Source organism: Perca fluviatilis, chromosome 21 (genome assembly GCF_010015445.1).
Source record: "Perca fluviatilis chromosome 21, GENO_Pfluv_1.0, whole genome shotgun sequence".
In the NCBI taxonomy this organism is placed as follows: domain Eukaryota; kingdom Metazoa; phylum Chordata; class Actinopteri; order Perciformes; family Percidae; genus Perca; species Perca fluviatilis.
The window spans coordinates 11,419,684-11,443,882 of record NC_053132.1 but is presented as its reverse complement, the minus strand read 5'-3'; the positions used below and the strand labels follow the sequence as shown (position 1 = coordinate 11,443,882).

The 24,199-nt window shown below is 42.3% G+C and overlaps 1 protein-coding gene across 7 annotated transcripts in view; it reads left to right on the top strand.

Annotated features, from left to right (window-relative positions):
* The window catches only part of dock1 (dedicator of cytokinesis 1), a 190,657-nt gene that overhangs the window by 29,653 nt on the left and 136,805 nt on the right, over positions 1-24,199 (top strand). For 4 of the 7 annotated variants that reach the window (XM_039787797.1, XM_039787795.1, XM_039787796.1 and 1 more), the window contains exons 11-19: positions 1,439-1,511; positions 3,521-3,663; positions 6,609-6,734; positions 7,129-7,253; positions 11,269-11,367; positions 11,895-11,967; positions 14,984-15,087; positions 15,597-15,780; positions 22,510-22,607. In XM_039787797.1, the coding sequence (XP_039643731.1) occupies positions 1,439-1,511; positions 3,521-3,663; positions 6,609-6,734; positions 7,129-7,253; positions 11,269-11,367; positions 11,895-11,967; positions 14,984-15,087; positions 15,597-15,780; positions 22,510-22,607 (1,025 nt within the window). The remainder of the gene's footprint in view (positions 1-1,438; positions 1,512-3,520; positions 3,664-6,608; positions 6,735-7,128; positions 7,254-11,268; positions 11,368-11,894; positions 11,968-14,983; positions 15,088-15,596; positions 15,781-22,509; positions 22,608-24,199) is intronic. The other 3 variants (XM_039787801.1, XM_039787800.1, XM_039787798.1) reach the window with 1 other exon arrangement.

Genomic DNA, 24,199 nt, shown 5'->3' with positions numbered 1-24,199 from the left:
AGTGATACCCTGTTGGTCCAAAAAGAGGTGCAAGGCACACGTTGTGAAGTCAGAGGTTACGTTTTATACACACTGACATTATCTCAGAACTTCGTAGCCCTGGTTATGCTTGAATGTCCTCATGTGCATGAGATCAGATGAGAGAGAACAGATCTCTTGTTTTGCCTTACACTTTACAGTAAGTATTGTATCAAAGTCTTTCCCCAGATGAGTAAATGCTTTTGGCTAAAATTCATAGATATTCAGTTAAAGTGGAAAGAAAAATTAGTGTGATTTATCTCCTGTTGGCAAGCTGCCAGGCGTATTGTAAACTAATTAGATTGGCGTTTTGCCCACAGTTCTCCAACAGAGGAAATTATACCCGTCTTTCAGTGTCTTTTTCCCAGTGCCACTTGAAGAGAAGGTAAATGACAGCTTGATTTATGACGGCTCATCTTTAGACATTATCATCATTGCTGCAGTACACAGCATGATGGAGAGCCTGATTTTTGAGATTTGCTCTTTTCTTAAGACACAGTTATAACAGGCTTTATATGGTAGACATTAGACATGTAGGGTGATGGAGTAAAGGGGCTGTCACACTAGCCACACTGTGTATACTTACTCCTACTCTCATTCACTTCAGTTGGAGCCAATTCAAGAATGTGTTTCTTGTTTCGGTGTCCGGCTCACTGGTCAAAGTTCATCTGTGGTCAAATTAAACCTGTAAATTTGCAAGCTCGGCAAATAGCAAACGTGTTTATGCATTATGTGTTTGGAATCCCCGGATACATAATTCTAGCGGTGTTACTGTACATCACCCCATTTAGTATAAATTGCAATTACAGCATTGCTCTTATAGCTTATTTAGACCTCAAGGCTTACGTCTGTACGCAGCTGTAACTACTGTAAACACATTTAAAAAGAAACTTTACACCAGACTGAAACAAAGTGTTTTGCTGCCCTCTTTGGCTGAAAGTTTCAAGCCCGGTCTAGCTAACCACACCCAGCAGTGGTTTGGTGTGGTCAGAAGTGTAACTACAGCACATGTAACAGTGATGTCACAGGGTCCATCACTGCAGCAAAGTGAGAGGTTAAACCACTGGAGGTCATCCAGAAGAATATACTCTGTGTGGATTAAGTTATTTCCATCATCACTTTTTACCATTAAATGTGTTTTTTAAAGTCACATCAGAGATTTCACAGTCCTTTTATCTGCATTTGCGACCACTATGCAGGTAGCAGAAATCAGGGTTAACTTTACCTGAAATAGGCACAACCTTTTTCCATCGTAGCTCTACATCTGTCTTAATTATTGCTCATTGAAGAAGAGCAAACATTGGCTGCTTTCCCTGCCTGATGTGTCCTTGCCATGCAGTTATCTGTAGCTCTTTCACAGCCATGCTATATTCTGCAGGCCTTGAGAATGTTTTAACCCTCTCTCCTTGTTTTTCTACAGTAATGGATGTCACCGACATCATAACGGGCAAAATGGACGATGAGGACAAGCAGCACTTTATTCCATTTCAGCCGTAAGTGGATTGTTCAGCGGCACAAAATAAATCATATTCACACATAAGGGAGCATGGAGTTCCTTTAAGATTGGTATAATGTTGCATAAAATAGCGAAGCTGATGTAGTTCTGCTCTTACACCTTTTTCCATTATTTTGAGTATGTACAGGATATCTGGTACGCAGCGTTTATATTTTATTTTTTTAAAGTCTTGAATTCTTGACAGCTGATTAGCGGGGGTTTTAAGACAGTAGCGCTGCCTTATTCCCTGCTGACTCAATTAAGGCAATCTCATTAACTGCCGCCATTCTCGTAGGACTGCGTACAGAGCCAGAGTAACCTTTTTCCTAACGTGATTTTCTGCATAATTGGATAGGCTTCAGATTCAGGCAGTTTAGCTGGCAGATCACCTCACTTAACGGTTTTATCTGTGAGCATAAATCATGGAAATTGGAGACTTCCAGTGCAAAGAGAAGAACAGGGTCTACAAGGCGTTATTTATGTCCAAGTGTGAATATTTGCCGCTAAATTTTAACTGATGAAGGTTTTGAAATAGCAGTTCCACAACTTATTACTGCATGTGTTTTCAAGGCCAACAGAGGCAGGAAGTGAAGGAGCCATTTAGGGGTGGTTTAACGTAGTTATGTGATTTGGATAGACTCCTGGCATCCAAACAGAAATGGAAATAGCTTTCAGAAATGGTCTAGATAGATCTAAATCTTGCTGAAATAGTTTGTTTGTTCTTGTTTGTCCCAGACACTCCGCCACAGTCTGAGACTGAGCTCATCTCTGGCATGTTGTCTGGAATCAAACCAACTTGCATTTAGATAATGCATTTGTAGCAAAACATTATTGATTAATTGATTGACAGAAATTGACTAATCATTTAAGCCATTTAATGCCAAACATTCTCTGATTGTAGCTTCTCAAATGCGACTTTAAAAAAAATTAATATCATTGCTGCAAGTTAGACAAATCTAGCATTTTGAAGACGTCACCTTGGAAATATCTAATAGACATTGTTTTCCTTATTTTCTTAAATTTTTTGAATCCATTAATCTAAAGTCAAAGTAACTAGACGATAATGATCATAAAATCAGATTCCTCTTTCCACCATGTTCTGAATACCTTTTCAACATCTCCCTGTGTCCAACTCTTCTGTACAATTTAGATCCAAATACATTCAAAAAGTTTATCATCGCAAATTTAAGGGAGAACCTGTCTTGTTCCTGTTGTCCTACAATGTTTTGTCCCTTGAATGTACACACTTCTACTGTCCCTTATTCTACTTCCTTGCTTGGATTGGTTTTGGATTCAAGGTTGGAGGCACTGAAGACAGCCCTGAGTGACAGAGATCCTTTACTGCTTCCTCCATGCTGACATCACCACTGTCTTCTCCTCCATGCTCTACTTCTTCTTCTTGTTTAGAGTCCTCTATACGGCAGATGGCATCCCCGCCCACTGCACACATTTCTCTCACAGCTGCCACACATGTGGTGCTTCTCAGATCACATATGCTACTTTCTTATGCTCTGTACGTCACTCGTCTCAATCAGTTTGGTACTTTCTACACCTGAAGCACCACGGAGAACAAAACATGATATTATATTTTACGTTTGCTTTCTACCTAAAGCAGAGTGTGAATGTTAGTTTTGGAATGGGTATGGAGTTTACAGCTTAAGTTATAAAGTTTCCCGCTTTAAAAATATTTAAAGGCTGTGGGCAGGTCAAGCTTCCCATTGCTCCAGTGGCGCTATAAATGCTGACTGGGTATCATTTCCTAAACGATGATTTCTCTGTGTGTTTCTTTTCATCACCCATCCTGCCTCACTGTTAACTGCTAACAAGCGGCTTTGTGTCACGGTATTCGCATCACTTTTCGGTGTGTCTCTTTCTGTCTCTCCGTCTCTCTTTTCACCCCACTCCCCTCCTCACAACCATCACTTTGTGGCTCCTCTGCCCCGCTCCTCCTCTTTTTCCGCCATCTTTTCTTCTCTGTGGTGTTTGCCTGTCGTGTGCATACTGCAGGCTAGCGTTGGATGACGCCATGATTCGCCACAAGCAGCTGAACATCTCCCGTTTTTCACCCAGGGTGGCAGGGGAGAACGACTTCCTCCAGACAGTCATCAACAAAGTTATCACCGCCAAAGAGGTCAATCACAAGGGCCAAGGTACAGTACACGGATCAGCCACAAGAACCAGGGCCAAGGCGGAAACTCACCACACTATCAGACAATAAATAATAAAATGTGTGTCTTATTCATGTTATGAAATAGGTATACTAAGTCAGGCCCTAATGGAAATCCAGCCTGGATCGGAACATTTTCTGCTGTAATGTTTATTAAGTCAACTAGGTCACCAAATATCCAGTAGTGCTTAGTTAAAGGCAACTTGGCTTGATGTTGGATTCTTGTAGAGTTGCTTTACATTAAAGGCTAACTACCGTTTTTTTCAACTTGGGACTATTTTCCCATGTTTTTGTGTCTAAGTGACCAGAAACAGCTCTGATGTCGCTAGTGCTAATCCCACCAGACTCCATTTAAAAAAGCAATACTTTTAGCGTGTATATGTGTATGTAAATCTGTAAACTATGTATTTACTTAAACCAAATCTAGAGTTGTGATGGTTAGAAAAGTGGAAAGACGAACCACCGCGATGTTTTTTTTTTACTCTTTAACAGAAATGTCGACCTCCTTAGAAATCCTTTCCATAATGTTGTCAGACACTTAGAATATTAATCTGAGCCTGTCAGCTGGACAATTGCCCTATTAACTCACATTGTAGCCTGTTTCGCTGCTGCCGCCTGCAGCGATTTCGCTTAATACTGGACCAATGTCAAAGATTGTTGTTCCCATCAGTCACTTAGACACAAAAACATGGGAAAAAAACTGTCGTTCCCCTTTAAGGAGGGACAAGCCACACACTCATAACACTGATGCAATCTTTTTGTTTTAAATTCTATTTTAAATCTTAAATCTGTGTTTTGGCAGATATTGCCTTTTACGAGAAACTGAGGAATGTAATATCTGCCAAAATGTTTATAGAATAAAAAAACTAGTTTGTAGTTATGAATGTGCACTTTCCTTCGGCTTTTCTTTGGTGACACACCTATTGTGAAGTACTATTATTTATGAAGAAAAAGTTCTTTATTCATCCTTCATCTCTTCTAAATATTTTTAAATCCTTTCAAGGTAAGATTGTAATTAAGGTTAGAGGGTAATATTAAATTTAACCTTAACAGCATCTTACTGTACTGCTGTCAATTGTTTTCATACTACATTTTACATTTTCTGTTCATACAAAGTACCATTACCCACAATTTACTGGCAAGGAGTTGAAACTGTTCATCTTGCTAATAAGAACATAATTCTTTGTCAAGTGCTCAAACTATAAATCACTGCTCATACTATAAATAGTTGCCCTCATCACCATGACTACAGGATGTAAGTAATCCAGTTGTTAATTAAGCTGGTGAGTCTTCTGCTAAGACTGGATCTTATCAGTGATTTGACATCTGTGGTTAGAAGAGCAACATTAGCCATCTTAAGGGATTTGTGCTGGGAGGGGGGTGGGGAAACAACATGACAGCCTCTATGGTATTGTCATGCCCTATGAAGATGTACTTGGATAAATGTCAGGTCTGCTCCAACCCACACTGGGAAGAACAGTGGAGCACTGTGAGCAGCTGTTTCGGTCACGCTCGCATATCAAAAGGCTTCCAGCTTGGCTAGTGAGAGATGTGTCACTCATAACCATATGGGGCATGTAACGTGAAAGTCAATAAATCCTCAGGGTTCACAGGCACCACTCACTTTAGTGGCCCTAAAGGGGCACACTACAGGACCACCGCTTTAATTGGATCTCTTTTTTGTTTTCATTTTCAGTCTTGTTCAGAGGTATGCATCTGTGCTGCTTTGTTTTTCCTGAGAGAATGTTAAGAGTAAGTGTGGTTACAGAGCTGAAGCTGGCACACCATGCAGTGTCTGCAGAAAAGAAGCTTTCCATTTCAACCAGGAGACAAGCAGGGCGGCTACTGGTGTTAAATTGTTAGGAAATATGACCCATGAAAGTCCCCTGAAGGCCCTTTGTTTGAGAGTAATTCAGAGCCCCAGAGTTTTCCTCTCAAGCTTTGCACTCTCAGGTCTTTCCAAGACCAATTATATATGTCTGTGAATAACATAGCACAATTAAAATATTCTACCATAAAATGTCACTTATTCATGCTTAAAGGGATACGCCACCGTTTGTTGAAATAGGGCTTATCACGGTCTCCCCTAGCTGTAGATAGGTGGGCCAACGCATTTTTTGTGCATGCATTGTTTTGGTCCGGTGCAACACCGGCAGCGCCACCGCTAGTTAGCTTAGCGTAGTGAATGGAATCCTATGTTGCCGGTTAGCATGTTGTGAGTAAAAGTGAGACAACAAAAGACAAAAAAAACAACCTAATTACTTGCACTGAGACAAAAAATGCGTTGGCCCACCTATCTACAGCTAGGGTAGACCATGATAAGCCCTATTTCAACAAACGGTGGCGTATTCCTTTAAAGAAGAAGTCTGGGGCATTGGGGACATTATCATGAATTTGGCAATTAAGTAGAAAATATTTATTTTAAATTTTTCCCATTTAGAGTACCAAATGTTTGTTTGTAATGGAAAAACATTTTTTTAGTATTGGTGCTCAGAAGTAGCACTTTTATTTGAGCCAAGGTCGGTGTGACTTTTTGTAATTAAAGTAACAATATATTACGTTTAGACCGATCCACAGAGGAAATACAATGTGCTCCTGTGATTCTTTTTTTGTTGTTGTTGCAAAAACATAGTTCTTTGATGTCACTAGATATCCATTTTGTAGTTATGCACACCCTACACACTACTGCACAAGGAAAACACAAAAAAGGACTTGTTTCTTTTGTATGTTTTCCTAATCACATCGCTGAGGGTAGCTTCTATTTAGTGTCTTGCCCTAGAGCTGTAAGTTGTCACTCTGACAACTGACATCGGAAAGCACATGAAGAAATCTCTTTTTAGTATTTTCCAGGGGCAAGTTTGCTCTCACACAGTCTTCTCCTGACATAATCTCAGTCCCTCCCTATCTTTGCCTTGAATTCATCTCCAGGCCTGTGGGTGACTCTGAAGCTGCTTCCTGGAGACATCCATCAGATAAGGAAGGACTTCCCTCACCTGGTGGACCGATCAACAGCTGTGGCTCGCAAGATGGGCTTTCCTGAGATCATCATGCCTGGTTGAGTGTCTTTAAAAGCTTTATCTTGGCTGCCAGTCTCTGAAAGTCTCCTTTTTTTATATATATATATATATATATATAAAAAAAGGGTTTGGCTGAACACATTCATTCAGAAAGTGATTTAGAATTAGGAGCTACTATTTCACAAAATGTGAGTGAGGGTGAAAAGGACATATCATACTTCATTAAGGTTTAAAGAAGAAATTAGTTATTTAATGGACTGAGGTCACCCATGAAGTATATGGTGCCAACTATCCACTTATGCCACCTCAGATGTAATGAGTTATGCAGTAATACTTATTTATATTGAAAAAGATGAACCTTTAGCTCTATGAGCACCATTACAAGTGAGGATGTCCTCCCATCTGACCTGCTTGATTCTTGTTTCCTAAAGGTGATGTGCGAAACGATATCTACGTGACTCTGGTTTTGGGGGATTTTGACAAGGGGAGCAAGACTACACCCAAAAATGTCGAGGTGACGATGTCTGTATATGACGAAGATGGCAAGAAATTGGAGGTACAGCTGAGGAATGTTAACTTAGTTATTTGGTATTTTTCCTGGGTTCAGCTCATTCTCAGCATTCAGGACACAAGTGCTATAGCCGATCGGTCTCTCAGACAGACTCTGATATACCAGGCTTTCTTTAATCTCACACAGCTCAGCACACTGCTTAACTGACCAGGACTCCTATAACAAATGTGTGATACAGAGGCCAGACTGTACGCCTTTGCCACCCGTCAAAAATGACAGAATGCAATATCTGTGCTATGTCGTTGATTGACTAGCCTAAAATGTGTCTAACCACTGCAGTAATCAACATCATTGTCAGAGTCAGTTACAGACCAAAGCACGCGGGCAGGCAATATGGGCAGCATAGTTTTAAAGTTGAAATTTATGAATCAGCATTTCCCTTCTGGTATAATTACCTTTGCTAATGAAGTTGAAAGGATCATTTTCTCCCCTGTTGATTTATTTGTTTGCAAGCTGTCTTGCAAATTCTTGCGTTTTTTATTTGGATGAAAATGTGCAGGCCTTGGCACAGACTTCATTAAAATATATTTTGGAGGTGGTCAGCAGTTCATAATTTTAATTTCCCAGTCATACTTGTTGTACACATGCATAGGAAAGTCTAGCATCCAGGTTTGCAGCTGAACACCATTAATCACGTTGCATTTCTCTAGAAAATCAAACCAGATAGACACAAACAATTGAACATTAATCATTATGGTGGCTGCCAATTTGCAAGTTGGAGCACATCTCATTGACTTTTGCTTCTGTGTGCGGTCTAATTTTTAATCATGTGCCAACCCATCAGTGTCTAATGTCCTAACAAAGCCTTTGCTTCATCTAGAGTCTCTAGCCAGTGACCCCTTTCTCTGATGTTTAATTATTGTCCCCCCCTCCCCCCTGCTTGACTTTTCCTCTTGTACTACAGAGGCCATCAGTTAACGGGGGATATGAGAGGTTTAGAGGAGTTGGACATGAGGAGAATGTAGGAGGAACTGGGGCAGGAGGTGCATGTGGGAGTGTGTGCTCATTGCTCACGTGTCTGTGAATGTTCATTTTTTGATGTTGAGACTATGGGATTTTTGGGGCCACAGTTTGTAGTGAATAAGTTAAGGTTTCCACCAAGCCGGCCCGACCCATAAGCGAACTAAGCGGCTGCTTAGGGCCCCGTGGCTACCACAGGGCCCCAAAGAGCGCTTGAAATGTCCCACAATTGAGCTCATAACAGAGCCGGTCTATTTAAAGATAATGTTGCTGCTAATAAGTCTCACATACGTCTTTAAATGCTTATTTGTACATTATGAGTGCTTAAACTAATATTTACAATACACAAGTTGGTTTAGTGCCAAGTGCAGTGGTAACATATTACAATGTGGAGAGTCCCCAAACCAAATCCTGCTTAGGGCCCCCTAAAATCTAGGGCTGGCCCTGGTTTACCAGATATTTTCTTGTAAGTTTATTGTATTAAATGCCGTTACATTCTACTGTACATATATTAATGGATTTATGTCCACACCCAGTATGCCTGTGTACTCGGGGAGCGAGTGGAACATACAAGGACTGATGATGGAGTGATTTAAAATGACACAGCCATAGTCATGGGGAGGCCTCCTGCAAACAGCCAATCAGAAGATGAGCGCTATTACCCTTAGCTGCCTCAATTATACACATTAGTCTTTGATTCAGAGGCTTTGTCTGTGATTTGGCTCAGCAGGCAGAGGATGTGTAAGGAACAGTGGTGATTACACTAAAAATGCATTTCTGAAGTAGCAGAAGTAGCAGTGATGATCTTGGCTTCTGTCAGATGTTACACTGTCTGACCGAATACACACAACGATTGGTTGTCTCACTGCTAGACAAGTAATCTCATTGTGAATATGTTTGGGTGTTTAGATCGTGGTATCATTTTTAATGTAGTACAAGGACAAATATTTTAGATTCAACTCACAAACAGATGAAAAATGCAGCATTTGAATGCACTTCTCTTCTGTTTTGTTATATTTGTTCTCCGTTTGTATACAACTTTATTTGCATGGCATACTACAATGTCTATTAGTCATCTACTAGCAGCTATACTGTGTTTATTATAGTAGACATGTTGTGCATGAATAGCCTGTTGCACCTACAGTACAGCAAACAGGTTTCATTTGCTCTCTCAGTGGGTGCCAGTATGATACGTGAGCACTCCTACAGTAGCTACGATTCTTTACACACACACACACACACACACACACACACACACACACACACACACACACACACACACACACACACACACACACACACACACACAGTTTTCAATACTTGGGGGTTAAACACAGTTCAGTTTGTATGATCCGGGCCAATGTCAATGGGACATTTACCTGTGTATGTTAAGGCTGTCAGAGCCTTTGGGATGTAATGATTGCAGTCAGTGACAGAAGTCAACAGCGATCAAGTACCATTGATCACATCTATGGGTGTCATGGCCATGTGTCCTTGGAGTGCTGCAGCTCCCTTCAACATCTCGTCTTGCAGCTTTACACAAAATGCTCAGTCTCATCTGTTTGGTTCTCCAGGGATCAGCACTAATTGGTCAAATTATTCCTCTTCCTTCCTGGATTTTAATTGGCAGGAAGGAAATTCTGTGTCTGAGATGAGAGACACTGGCTGAATCTCACGTCCCTAAAATTGCCTCCATGGTTACTCCACTTGCTTCTCTTCCTCGCATCTTAGTCCATCCAACCGAGGAAGCATGGGAGAGACGGAGGAGAGAGGCAACTAGGAAATGTGTTTGTTTTTTTTTTTAGAGGGATGAAATGTCCTTTCCTCTGAAATATCATGTGAATACGTCCGCTGTATGGGCGGAGTTAGCAACGGCTTTCAGCTGCTCCCGTCCGTGAAGGCTGCTCTCTGGTTTGAGCGAGGCGCTATCAAATAAAAGAAGTGAGATTCAGACACTGTCACTTTAATGTCTGAAGCTCTTTCAGTATAATCTTTGATCATAAAAAATACATGAGGCACTTGAAAATAGCTATCTGTAATTACTAACACTGAGGCAAGTTTTATAATAGGTTTACTTTGCAATTTTTACTTTATGTGGTTTTCTTTCTGGATGTTTCTCAGCCTTCTTATCTCCTCCGTTCTTCTCTGTCCTTTCTTTCTGGTCTCTTTCTGCCTCTGGATTTCTGTCTCAAAAAGGATTTGTGACATTGTGTAGTGAGAAGCTGGGCAGTGACTTCTTATCACCTTGACATATTAGCACAGGCCCACAAAACCCCTCTCACCTGCGGCTAGACCTTGTCTCTCCAAAATCTGGAGCTGTCATGAATCCTGGCCTTTTAGTGAAGGGGAATAGTTGCTCGAGCTAGCACCTGCCCCCCAGATCTGCTCGGCGTAGCTTGGGGGAGACAGCGCCTGTTATTCCTCATAATTGCTGGTTGTCAGAAGCCATTAGTGTTGGAGTATTTTAGCAGCATCAGGCCAGGGAGTCAGCTGGAGTAGTGGGAGAAAAGGGGTAGGCTGGCTGAGCGCAGATTGATAGAAAACAAGGCATGCGTGCCATCCGCTGTCACTATAGCCCTCGTGCCAAACCCCACAGGGGACCCTGACCTGTTGTAGAAACTCAGGGGACCCACTAGGAAGCCCAATTTACATGGTTGGATCCATCAGCACCAGCTGGTCTGCTTCCCTGTGCTGGCTTCCCTCCACTTCTCACTGCATGGGAGCCACTGCCCCTCCGTCTTAAATAATTCATTTCTAATTTATTTCATATTTCCACAATTCTGTCATGAGATTGGCAGGCAGGTGCACACGCATAAAGTGCATCCAGACTTTTAAAGCCCATTCTGCCGTCTGTCCCAGGGACTACATTTTATGAAATAAATGGTAGTCAATCCACACATGCGTGTGCTAATGTTTCGACAGAGTGATCATAGCTCAACCATCATGATTTTGCCACTTTGAATGAACATACAGCTATGCCAGTATAACCAGATAACTAGTCGTATTCTCTGATCCGTGCGTTTTCTTTCTCTGTATCTAGAATGTGATCTTCCCTGGAGCTGGAGACGAAGGGATCAATGAGTACAAGTCTGTCATCTACTACCAAGTGAAGCAGCCACGCTGGTTTGAAACAATAAAGGTCTGTCTCTATCTCCTTACTTCTACCTCCTTACTATTTCTTCTTGGTTATCCCCAGTCATTTCTTTAGTAACTGCAATACCACCCTTTGATATAGTTCTTAAATCCATTATTCATCACAACACAGGTTTGATAACCAGCATTCTATAGAATGAAGACTGTGGTGCATGGTGGCTTTTCACCCCTGCAGCTTTGATGCATAGAAAGACAGTGATGAATATTATACCATATACTAGATTGGTTAGTAGCAGAAATGTATAGAAATTAAAAGTTATTGATCCATGACACTTTAAGGACCGTATCAGGGGTTTTGCATGTTTTAGCTCATATCACATATACTTTACAGCACACGTAACCATTTTTGCACACCATGCTACTTGCTATTAGTTTCAATTGATTTCTATACAGTATGAAAATCTAGAATGTGGGGCTCATTCTGCTCCCAGCGTGTCCTTACACATCTGCTTTGTGAGTGTGAGTTCATGGGTGTAGATGTCTCACACAGTCTGTTTCTGTCCCTTATCTCAGGTTGCTATCCCTATTGAGGACGTCAACCGGAGCCACTTGCGGTTCACCTTTCGCCACCGCTCATCACAGGACTGTAAGTACAAATGTCAGCATGTGAATAATCAGTTTTGCCGATGACCAGCTGCACAATTGGCTGCTAATCTATCCGCAGCAAAAATAATGGAAGATATCCAATCCAAGCAGATGTGTTGCACAATGATGAATGCTTTGAAGTTCGCCCTTTGTCACATTAATCAGAGGTATTAGTCTTCCCCTGCACACAGCAGTATCGTGGAGTGGCCTGTCAGAGACTACAGCTGGGCTGTGAATAATGCCTGAGGGGACTTGTTTGTTTATTGGGACCAGTGTCTAGCTGAATGCAACCAGTGTTGTATGTCCTTCTGTTTTTTAACATCCTTTCTAATTTTGGGGGTGTAGAGGGCAGGGAAGCCTGCCACTGGCAGCCTTGCCATCCCATCTGCCTGCCACATGGCGAGGCCATTCCTCCTGCAGCGGGAGTGGTGTAGAGAAAAGGACTGTTGGTGGGGTAATGGGGGCCATAACATGTGTATATATATTAAACAATCAATTCATATGGTACTGAAGGCAAAGCAGAATTAGGAGGATATCAGCACGGGAAAGTATACCTACCAAGTAATCTGCAGCTGCTGTCATCCTTTAGTTCCAAAATCCTTCAGCTCTGTTTGCTTCTCACCCGCATGTAGGGGGTTTGGAGGAAATGGCCAGGTCTCAGAGCTCAGTGCTGGCTTATAATCCACCTGGAGAGCCTTCTTGTCATGCTTGGCACCTTGCTACTGCGGGGACTAATGCTGTTACGAGGCATGCCTTTGAAACTCTGTGACTTGCTGTTATCTTGCTGCAATGGTTGCTTTAGAAACTGACTCACCTCAAGTGACTCTGGGACAGGAGGGGCATGCTGATGCTGCCAAACGGGGTGATAGAATGATTATATAGGGTATTTCACACTGTTCCCTAAGGTCTCCGGATAGGGTACGTAACATTGGTTGGGCTGAAAATGGCCCAGGTGCTGTTCTATGCGCCTTAATGCAACTCTGTGAAATAGCCCTAGAATGAAACGAGAGGTTTTCTCCCTTATATGGTATGCTCATGAATATTTAGATGAGCTGCGCGCTGATTGGTTGGTTTACATCGAGGGAAGCTGCAGAGCACAGACACACGGGGGGGGGGGGGATGAACAACACACAGCACAGCAACACCATCCCTTATTTTCCTTTTTGAATCTGACATTCTCAGCGCCACCCTTCCCTTTTCCTTTTTGGCTTTCCATCATTAGACTCCCATACTGTCTGTTAACGTTACCGATAGACTTCCAAACGTGCCGGGCTGCCTGCTGCCTGCGGCCGGACAGCCCGCTGCCTATGGAATTCTACAAGCAGCAATACCACAGGCCAATCATTCGGCCCGTTCCAAACAGGCACATTTTCAACGGGCACTGCACTAGTTTAGTAGAAACACAGAGTGACAGAGCTGCTCATCAAGGCCACTACTTGAGCACATGTGCTCAGTATCTCAGCCCCCTGGTTCAAAATGAGGCCAGCTCTTACACAGTGCATTATCAGACTAGCACTCTAACATTGTCAGGGCTCATCAGACTGATGGTTGCTATCACAGATGCCACCGTGGCTGTAAGAGATCCCCGCCATTTTTTCACTTCTGTTTCATCAGTCATCATGCCACTACCTGGTGAGTGGGGCAGAGGGTAGGCTTTAAAATGTGGCACAGTACACTCAACATAAATCTGAAGTGACAGCCCACCTTAGAAGTTCCACACAAACTTGACTTTGATTGGCTGAAAAAAGTAGCTCTGTCCTGAAAGTGACCTTTTTCCCCCAAATGCAGAGTTTCTGCTCTCTGTCGGAAGTCCTTTATACATTTTTCTCAACTGGGTGGCATGCGTACAGTTTTTTCCCTCCACTGGTTCCTCTCAAGCAAGCCCGGCAATTATTCACCGGCGAGGCTGCGGGCAGTAAACCAATGAGGGGATTTATGCAGATAGAATGTGCACAATACTTTGATGAATCACGTCTCCCTGCACGTAAATTTAAGCTTGTTGATCCACAATGATGATATATGTGGCCCTATCCAAACGCTTGGTTACAGGACAGTCATAACTCTTGTGCTTGTTTATGCAGCGCTTCCCCTCAACAGCCCCAAAGACAGTCGCAAACATGTGCACACACACACTCACACACACAAAAACACACACACACACACACACACACACACACACACACACACACACACACACACACACACACACACACGCGCGCGCGCGCGCAAGCAAGCAAGCAAGCAAGCAAGCAAGCAAGCAAGCAAGCAAGCAAGGAGCATCCTTTCTCATTATTTTTATTATTTCGTTATTCAAATGCTAGGAGGAAGTGGACACACATGGTATGTCAATCCAAACCTTGTTGCTTGAATAGCAGTAATAAACTATTTAAGAAAGATAATTATTCCTTTCTTTTGATATCAGAAAACATGATTTTTCAAATCACGTTTATATTATGATCAAATCAATGTTCAGATGCTGCATACAGTATATCAGCTTGTAATTTAACCATTTATATTGCCCCTCCCACTTGCTCTTCATTCACACCCAAGTATAATTACTCTTAATGAAGTTGAAACAAATAATTAAACAACCCATGCACAGATACAGTTACAGCATTAATACAGACATCAGAAGGGAACAGTTAATTCTTGTGTCAACTCAGGAGCCGACTCGGGGCCTGTAGTGCCGAGATTTACATTTGGGATTATCGGTTTTATTTGTCTACTAGCTTGTTAATGACTTGTTGTAAAGCCAGCCTTGCATCATGGTTTACTGCAAAAGAGCCTGCCTCTGTAACAGCTCTCATGTTGTCTTTTCATTTCCTGAAGATGCACACTTTTCACATAAAATTGTAGTTTGCAAATATACACAAAAAGCAAAAGTACCCTTGTGTACAAAAACAGGAAAGTAAAGTATGTATGAACACAAAGTCTACCTCAAATGTAAACAACAATGATCAACATCTTCCCTCTGGCTGTTTTCAGTCTTCCACATGTTTCTTTTCTTCCTCCCACAGCCAAAGACAAATCAGAGAAGATATTTGCCTTGTCTTTCGTGAAGTTGATGAGGTATGATGGGACGACTCTGAGGGACGGCGAGCATGATCTCATCGTGTACAAGGTAATTGCGAAATAGCTCATAACACAGTTAGTCCGTGGTGTTCTGGTATGATTGTTACTGGCTACCTACCTGCTGGGCTGGTCCATGTGACCACAACAGAGCTGAGTCCAAGGTGAGAAATTGGCCCGTCTTATTAGTAGCTGCAGTAATAATGGCTTTACTGCCTTCTATGGAGAATTGTAGTTGGTACGCATCAACCCCCTCAGTGAAATGAGGTTACTTTCCAATTAAAAACCCTTGTATAATGATACCTATGCGTTACTGTGCCCATTTATCTTAATTGAAAAGTTAATATGGGAAAAATTTCCCCCAATTAGATTTTTCTGACTGTGGCAAAAGAGTTTTGTTATTACTCTTACTCAACTAGCAGAAAAACTTGATTCAGGGATATTTTAGACAAGGAAAACACATCTGGAAAAAAACAACAACAACACAGTAATAGAACATAGTACTTCATTACAACATAAACCGCAGATATGGATTTCTCTTGTCTTTTCCTGGAAAACCAGGCAGAAGCAAAGAAGCTGGAGGATTCTTCTCAGTACTTGAACCTTCCTGCCACAAAGCTGGAGCTGGAGGAGAAGGGCTACTCCACCACCGGGAAAAGCACCCAGAACCTCGGCAACTGTACCATCAGCAAGGACTCCTTCCAGATCTCCACCCTGGTTTGCTCCACCAAGCTCACCCAGAACGGTAACCACTTCTATACTTTGAGTAGCATTTGCGTCTGTTTCGCATTCTTTTGCCTTTTATCTTTTTCTCTACAAAGTGCCTTTCTGAAGCTAGAATCATGCTTCTTCTTCACATTGTGGTTTGCTAAACGTGACACAGCTTCCTAGTGAGCACGTACCCCCAATCTGTACAGGTATAAAAGAAACACACGCAACTGAACACCTGAACGTTTGCTTATATGCAGCCCTGAGAAACATAATTCTGGTAGTAACCATTTCCACATGTACTACATTAAAAGAGCTCTCACTGAAGAAAAATGAATTCTTGTATTTTAGCCAAGTAGACCCTGGATTTTGAAACGAGTTTTGGGCCACAGCCTCCGACTTTGAAAGACATATTTTCCATGCCCGGTAACCATATCGCTTAAAGTAGGACTCCGGGACCTCTGCCATCCTTTGCTTCTTCCACCTGGTCTTAACACTTGTCACATGTTGGTCGTTTGTCCTCGCTCAAGGGTTGCCCTTCATCATTTTCTTCTTCTAACCTACTTTCTCTACCTTAGCTTCCTCCCATCAGTGTCAGTGTCAGTCAGTAAATTTCCCATCTCTGCTGAGCGGACGACAGCCCGGCTCGGTTTACTGCTGTCTGTCTGGCGGAGTAATTTCCCAGGGTGCTGAGAAGATCTAGACTTATTAAGAAAAGGGAATCCCCATCTCTGCTCTGTGGCTCATGGATTAAGGATTTTGGCCTCTTGTGTTCCCCCAGCCTTCACACATGTTTATAAATCCCAACAGACATTACTGTAAACCCCTTGGACGTGTTGGTATTTCCAGACTGCGTTCATAACCTTGGGATTATCTCTGTGTTGATTGTGTGAAAGTCTGGTCTGCTGTGTGTGAGTGGTCGAGTGTTCCTACAGTAGCTCTGATTTCAGTTACTCTAAACAGAACAATCCTAAACGTCTGCTTTGCGTTCCTCTGCGCTTGTTGCATTGGACTTCTTTTTTTTTTTTCTTCTTTTTGTTATGCAAGACTGAGTCACCATTTTAATTAGAGCCAAAATGAAAGCTTCCTCAATCCTCTGTGTGTTTTTTGGCCACAGCCTAAAAGAGTTAGAATGAAGAAGGGACCGATTCACCGCAGGCTAGCTGTGACTAGAATTGAATTGATTAATTGTTTTACTTGCCCAAAGCAACATGCTGTTTGAAAAGGGCTACATCATGCCCTTATGTTTTTATTCATGGTAACACAAAGATCATTTTAAATAGTCAGACAAGGGCAGCGTGAAAGGAAACGCTTGGAGTGAACTGTTGAAGCAAATTGATGTTTTCTCTGGTCAAGCGTTATGCAGTCTTTTTGCGGTATCGGAGCGCTCACTGAATAATCCTTGTATATCCCTGTGAAAAGAAGCACTACAAACCTGTTTTTATCTTCCTCGGGTGCACGATATAATCCTTTTTGAATTTATTTAAATTAAAGGATACAAATGTTCATGGTTCCCTGTGAATCGCGAATAACCGCCAGAGCGGTTCCTCGTGATCCTGCGAGCAGATTCCGTAGTAACAGATCCCCTGATGACACCGGAAGATTTATTCTCTGTTGTGGCATTCAGGGGTCACAGGTGTCGTTGTTGGTATACATACTTAAACTGTGCGTGCGCAAAGGGAATACAGTGCTCAGTAAAATAAGGCCAGAAAAGACCAGCAACTTGTGATTTATTAAATACACCCAAGTCTAAAAAAAAATGTCATTTCATTAACAGATAGTTGCACTTTATAACATCTTGGATCTTATTTGTGCCCATAATTTATATAGGTTATGATGACTTTGCTCACCAAAATGACTGCTCTGATGTAGTAACATGGCAAAATTGCTTAAACGTTCAGGCAGATTATCCAAACCACTTTATTTGGAGGTAAAGCTGAAATCAAGTGCACCCAATATGTTGGTAATGATCACTAACTGCACAGGAAAACTGTGCATGCACAACTACAGTAGGTCAAAGTTGACCCAGGAGTTTAGTCTGTAAACTAGGATTGATGTTTACAACAGGCTTCCAGATAAGTTTGGCCAACCTGGAGGTTTCTTTTAAAAGCTGTACGAGCATCTGATCTGACAGCATGTGTTTCTTGCACTCGCTTACTTTGTTTTAGTAATGTTGCTGCATTCATAGATTTCAGTGAGTACATCAATAAACAGAGGTGCTGCATTGTTGCTATGCTAATGTGACTATTATGGACACAGCATCTGAGGTCATAGACTCTGCGACTTTAGTGTCTCTGCTCACATTACAGGACTGTCCGAGTTGCAAAAGTTGTATGCCTCTTGCACTTATGGAACCATCTCAGCACCTTTTTCTATGATTAAAAAAAAAACATGGTTTTTGCTCTTGAGCGCTGGTATTCTGGAAGTACAGGATTTTCACCTGACGGTCATTTTGAAGAAGAGGAACCGCAGTCTTCTCTCTACCAGCCACATACTAATGTGGATGCCTTATGTGACCTTGTGGTGAATCTTTACTGTCTAATAGAGACCTGCATGGGGGGAAAACTACATTTTTCGCTGTCGCTCTCCTCTATGTGGCCCCGATATGCACAATAAACGTTTGCAAAGCCTCAGTAATGAGGTCGCTGCGGACCCCAGAACAGGCCTTGGTTAGACTTACTGTTGCAAGTTTTGTGTGAAAAAGGGGGCCCTTGTATGTTCTTACAGTAATGTTCCATTTGAGGGTTATTAAGTGTAGTCTACGCTTAAAGTTGTCATTTAAATACAGTCGCGTGTGCCCTCCTACTCTGCTCAGTGGGTGGTGATGTCAGCAGCCTCAGTTACAGAAGCAGAACTGATTACACTAGCTAGGGAAGTAATGCTAGTAGCTCAACCCCTTGTCTGAACTGTAGATGTACAGTATATAACATATAAGAAGAAATCAATCAGCAGCATTTTTCTCCCTATTTGTCCACCTTGCTTTCTTATCTACACTTTCCCTTTTTCCCTGTGTGAGAGAGATGCGCAGCAGTGTGTGTCCTGGTGAGAAGATTCACTCTGGTAGAGCAGCTCCACTGCTGATATTTACCTGGCACTTTGTGGTGGTAATTTGCAAGGCACCAATAGGTGCTTGGGGATCAGGCTGCCTCATCACTGCACACAGAGTTTGATTAAACAGAGAGGTTTGTGTGTGCGCGTGTGCATCCGTGTGTGTCTCCCATGGGATGTCATCCCACGCCAAAGCTGTAGGAAAAGCTTTGAGTTCTTTTAATAAAGCAATGCAGAGCCAATCTCTTCGACTGTGCTGGAGTCTACCTGCTTTATTAAAACCTAGAGGCTCTTTAAAACTCCCACCTAAACAACTCACTCACTCACTCACTCACTCACTCACTCACTCACTCACTCACTCACTCACTCACTCACTCCTCACTCACTCACTCACTCACTCACTCACTCACTCACTCACTCACTCACTCACCCACTCACTCACCCTTCACCCTCCAACAATGCTTTTGGTTGACAGCTAGTTGATAGACAACAATTCTTCACATTCTTCTTTACAGTGAAGATGTGCTTCTTTTCTCAGTGGTATATCATTGTAGATGAACCAGGTTTGTTTTGTAGTGTTGCTCAGACCATAGTAAATGGTAAATGGGCTGAACTGTAAAGCACACTCATCCAAAGTGTTGCCTGACCATTGTGGCTGTTGTGGTTCAATGTCTTGTTAGCTATTAATTTGACAACCTGCTCTATTTCCAGAGCCACTGCTGCCCCAACTAAAGTAAGCAATTTGAAGATGTCCCCTTGAGCCCTGTGGAAATTGCGATTATTTGCTATTTAGAGAACATATAATGGATTGATTAATTATAAATATAATCAACATAAGTTGCAACATTAGTTGTAGCCTAAAGTGTGTCTAAATTTCATCATCTGCTCAATTCATATTCACCTCAGGCTAACTGGTTGCCCACAAGCTGTTTTTCCTGAAGACTTATTCAGGCAAAAGGGGGTGGCACAGGGTGGTGGTGGGGAGATGGCACTTGAATGCCCCTTGCAACAGACTGCTTGCTTCATACATGACACCACATCCCTGATCCCCACATCTGAGATGAAACACTGTTTTTAATTAAGCTAGATTTATGCATGCGATCTCCCAGTGCTGGGAGCTCGTGTGAAGTGGCTGCTGGCTCATCCCTGGGTATTTGCAGTGTGCTTCACTAAACGGAGGCTGGAGGAGAAGCAGACATCCAATGACAGCAGAGCTGGCAGAGGACTATGCCTGGTGAAAGATGTATATTAACATCCTGTTCCTACCTTGGCTGGAAAAATATAGAATTAAAATAATAGTTTAAAAGTCAAGAAGTACGTTTTTACTGTGCGTAAAGCTGCTCTTACATCACTGTTTAAACAAAAAAGACCTGCACTTTTAAACTTTATAACCAAATACAAGGCTGTTACTGTTAGAAAAAGAACAAGTTATTAAGACTACTCAGTGGTTGTGATTGCTTGTAAAAATGAACAAAAGTGCTAATGTGAGGCAAGACTGTAATTAAATGTATTAATAAACGGCATTTCAGTTGTGCAGTGACAATGTAACCAATTCTCCCAGAATTAATTATTTCACCACTCTTCTTCTGACATCCATTCTCAAACAGATATTGTTTATCGAAGGCCCTCCTCTTGAAACTCCCATGCCAACCAAATCCCCCACACACCCAGCGTGGCCTCTAACAGCAGTGCCCCAGTGGGACCAAGCCGCCGGATGATTTATTCTCATTTTATTACATTTGTCTCTCTGAGCTGCTAAACTGTCAATTTTCAAATGTATATGTCCTTGGGGAAGGGGTTCCTGGTAGTTTAGATGGGGTCTTGTGACTGAACCCTGATAGGTTGTCAGGTCTGCAGATGATAGACATATATCACTGTCTCGCCATGCTTGATCAGCTCTTCCTTGGCCAATCAGGCGTGGCGAGCAGATAGAGGGAGCAGCTAGGGTCCCCAGGAAGGTATGTCGGGCAGGGCGTCTCTGTTAACCATGTTTCCCTGCTGCTTTTTCGATACAGGCTTGGCTAATAATACATCATGAATCTGCTATAAGCCTTATATCAGGGCCCTATTTCAGAAAGCAGGTTTAGTGAAAACTCTGAGTTTGTTAACCCTGAGATGAGGGAAACTCTGGGTTTTCTGTTTCAGAAAGGGAGGTTAATCAAACCAGAGAGAGAGAGAGAGAGAGAGAGAGAGAGAGAGAGAGAGAGAGAGAGAGGTTACTCCAGCCCATTTCAGAAAGAGAGGTATCTTAACCTCAGCGCCAGTTACTATGGTAACTGAGCCTGTGAACCCAACCAGGTCGGGAGCAGGTTTTCTTCAATAAACCTTGAGTTTCTCTCAGTCTCCTCCCTCTGACACAGCGCTCTTTAATTTCCTCATTCATTCATCCAGTCTGTATCAGGCTCATTTTAGTGTGGTTTGTTAAACAAACAGGGTTGGTTTATTAACTGTGTTAGGCAGTTTCTCAAAACATGGCATTTCCTTTTGTCAACGATCCCGTTGATGAAGAAGCTGTATTCCTTCTCAGGGAGTTAAACATACGTCGGAAGATGATATTGAGGCCCTGACTATAGATGCCTTTTCATTTCCAGATACTAGCCTACCTATTTGAGCGGTATCATTTTTCTTCCCAGTCTATATAGCCTACATAACCTTATCTGTCCTCATATCACTAACGTCACCCATCGTGGACATGCTCTTACATCCCAGCAGATTATTTGTGTAGCATTATGTTTTTTTTTGTGTAAATGGCAGTTTTCTTTACAACATTGGTGATGCGGAGCATATTAGTAAAGCCACTGTAGCAAAGTGATGATTAAATATGATATTAATACACTATATTGGAACTTACACATTTACTCTAGCAGCAATTTTCTCCTGCGCAAATTCTCTCTCTTTTGCAGCAGCCGCTGTGTTGCTTTTTTAATGAAATATATGTTCAAACTCGCTGTATGTGCGCATGAGTATCTGCGCCGACCAGTTTGTTTGTGGTTGTTGCCATGGTGAATCGTAATATCATGGCTCCATTCATGCTGCCTTTTTATAGTGGTGGTGCACGCTCTTAACTCTGAGGGAACCTACTCTCAGTTGATTGAACCAACTCAAATCAGCTGTTCTGGAACCGAAAACTCAGTTTCCCAACAACATCATCAACTCAGAGTTCAAGGTTAGACTCAGAGTTTGTTAAACCTCCTTTCTGAAACGGGCCACTGGACTGGACTATAGTGGTGACGATTAGTTGATTAATCAATTATTAATGAAATGCCTTTTACCTCTTAAAAAAAGGTGTCACTAGTGTTCACAGGGCTGGCTTAACAACCTGACATGAGTTAATTTTTAAAGCTCCCTATTTGGTAATCTGCCAAAGGTGGTCTGAACGAGTGCTCCTTTGAGCGTGATTAATCACATCATGACTCATCCTCTTGTGCCTAAATTCATTTTCAATGATTAAAGTGAGATATCTAATAGAATGACTAACGCCGTGTTTAGGAAATTTACAAACTGGCGTGCGTAAGGGGGGAGGGACGGGACGGGACGGGACGGAACCTCTTCAACAAATGGCCCCACAACACTCATTAAATTCAAATGTTCAACCTTGATTGCCTGTCTCGCTGCCTCTCCATCTCTCTTCGCGCTGTATTACCATTGGCAGGGCGAAGAACTTCACACTGTGCTTTGTGGTTATTAACTTTTATGTTTGTTTGTTTGGTTGTTTCAGTGGACTTACTCGGCCTGCTGAAGTGGCGCTCCAACACCAGCCTGCTGCAGCAGAACCTCCGTCAGCTGATGAAGGTGGAAGGTGGCGAGGTCGTCAAGGTCAGAGGGCCAAAGTCACCCTGCAATCTGCTGACTGCACTGTCTGTTGTCTTAGTTTCATTGATGAGTCACAAACCTAGTGCATTCGAAGCTGGAGCAAAAACTAGTGATCTTGGGTCACTTTCTTTTTAAATTGTTGTATCCTTCAAAATGTACCTCATCCTTCTGCCTGGATACAGATTAACAAACAAACCAAAAAAAAAATTCTCAACAGCCGGTGACATAAACAAGGCAGTCACAATCCTTGGTGTTCTTGAAAGTTACAGCTTCTTGGCAGCAGTTTCACAAATGATTTCACTGCGAAGGGAACAGGTTGCTAGTTTTATTTTATTTATTTCATTACAGCGAGGAGGGAGCACATAGCACCACACACAGTGTACCGAAGGGCAGGAGATGACCTGCTGTCAGAAGTATAGGCAGGCCTTTAAGTGCTCAGCGTGGGGCAGATGAATTAATCACTCTCTGGATAAAGTTTAGCATGGGCTAGTTGGGGGGGCCTGGCAGATCGCAGCGTATCTCAGGAAGTCCTTCACAGAGACAGTTTTGATCAGACCAGATAGATGTGTCAACCACAGCTGGACCAGTTCATTAAACCACAGGGGTGTGATTATTATTCCCAGCACATTAGCACTCAATCTCTCCAAAGCGCTCCGAGGCTGTCACTGTGCAATTAGATAACACTTTCAGCTTGGCATTTATAAGACAATTTATCAACAGGGTATACATACGTAGTTATGGGCATGTGTTGTATATTATATACTATGCATTAAGAATAGATCATATATACATTCTGGGAGGTTTTTCTATCTCCCTAATGTGATACTGTTTTTTTGTTTGTTTGTTTTTTTTATAATTTTTTTGGGCATTTCCGCCTTTGATGGATAGGACAGCTAGATATGAAAGGGGAGAGAGAGGGGGAAGACCTGCAGGAAATTGTCACATGTCGGACTTGAACCCTGGACCTTCTGCGTCGAGGATTAAACCTCAATATATGTGTATACCAACTGAGCCAACCCGGCCACGTGATACTGTTTTTTGAGTGAGTGACCCCATCCCCTGTCGCGTATCTGTCAGGCAGTCTGGCCTTCGCGAGATTGCATCGTGCATTCAACTCCACATAGTGAACACTGTTTGTTTCTCGTTCAGAGCACGGTGAATCTCATCCATCCCGAGATGACAGGCCAAGCACAGTATAGAGTGATGGCTCTGTTTGCAACATTTTTACATCTGTTTTCACATTGCCTCAGAATTGGTTGAGTAAATGGAGCATGTTTCCCCAGAGAAGGAGGGGGTATATAGTTAGTGTTTCTGGAGGTACTGCTGACAGGGAAAATATTACTGTCGCCATAGGACTATATTGGCTCATGTTAACAGCTGTGAAGGGTGCCTAATGGGTAGCAAATAGCACTCTCAGAGCAGGAGTTCACTTGCCATATGGTTACACCAAAAAGGTTATAGGGGTTCATATTCAACATGTTTGCATTCATATTATTTGGGATTCAGACTTGATAACACTTTAATATTATTGTTAATCATCTTTCAGTAGATTCCTATCCTGGTGATCATAATCATCACGTTGAATTCTGTTTTTA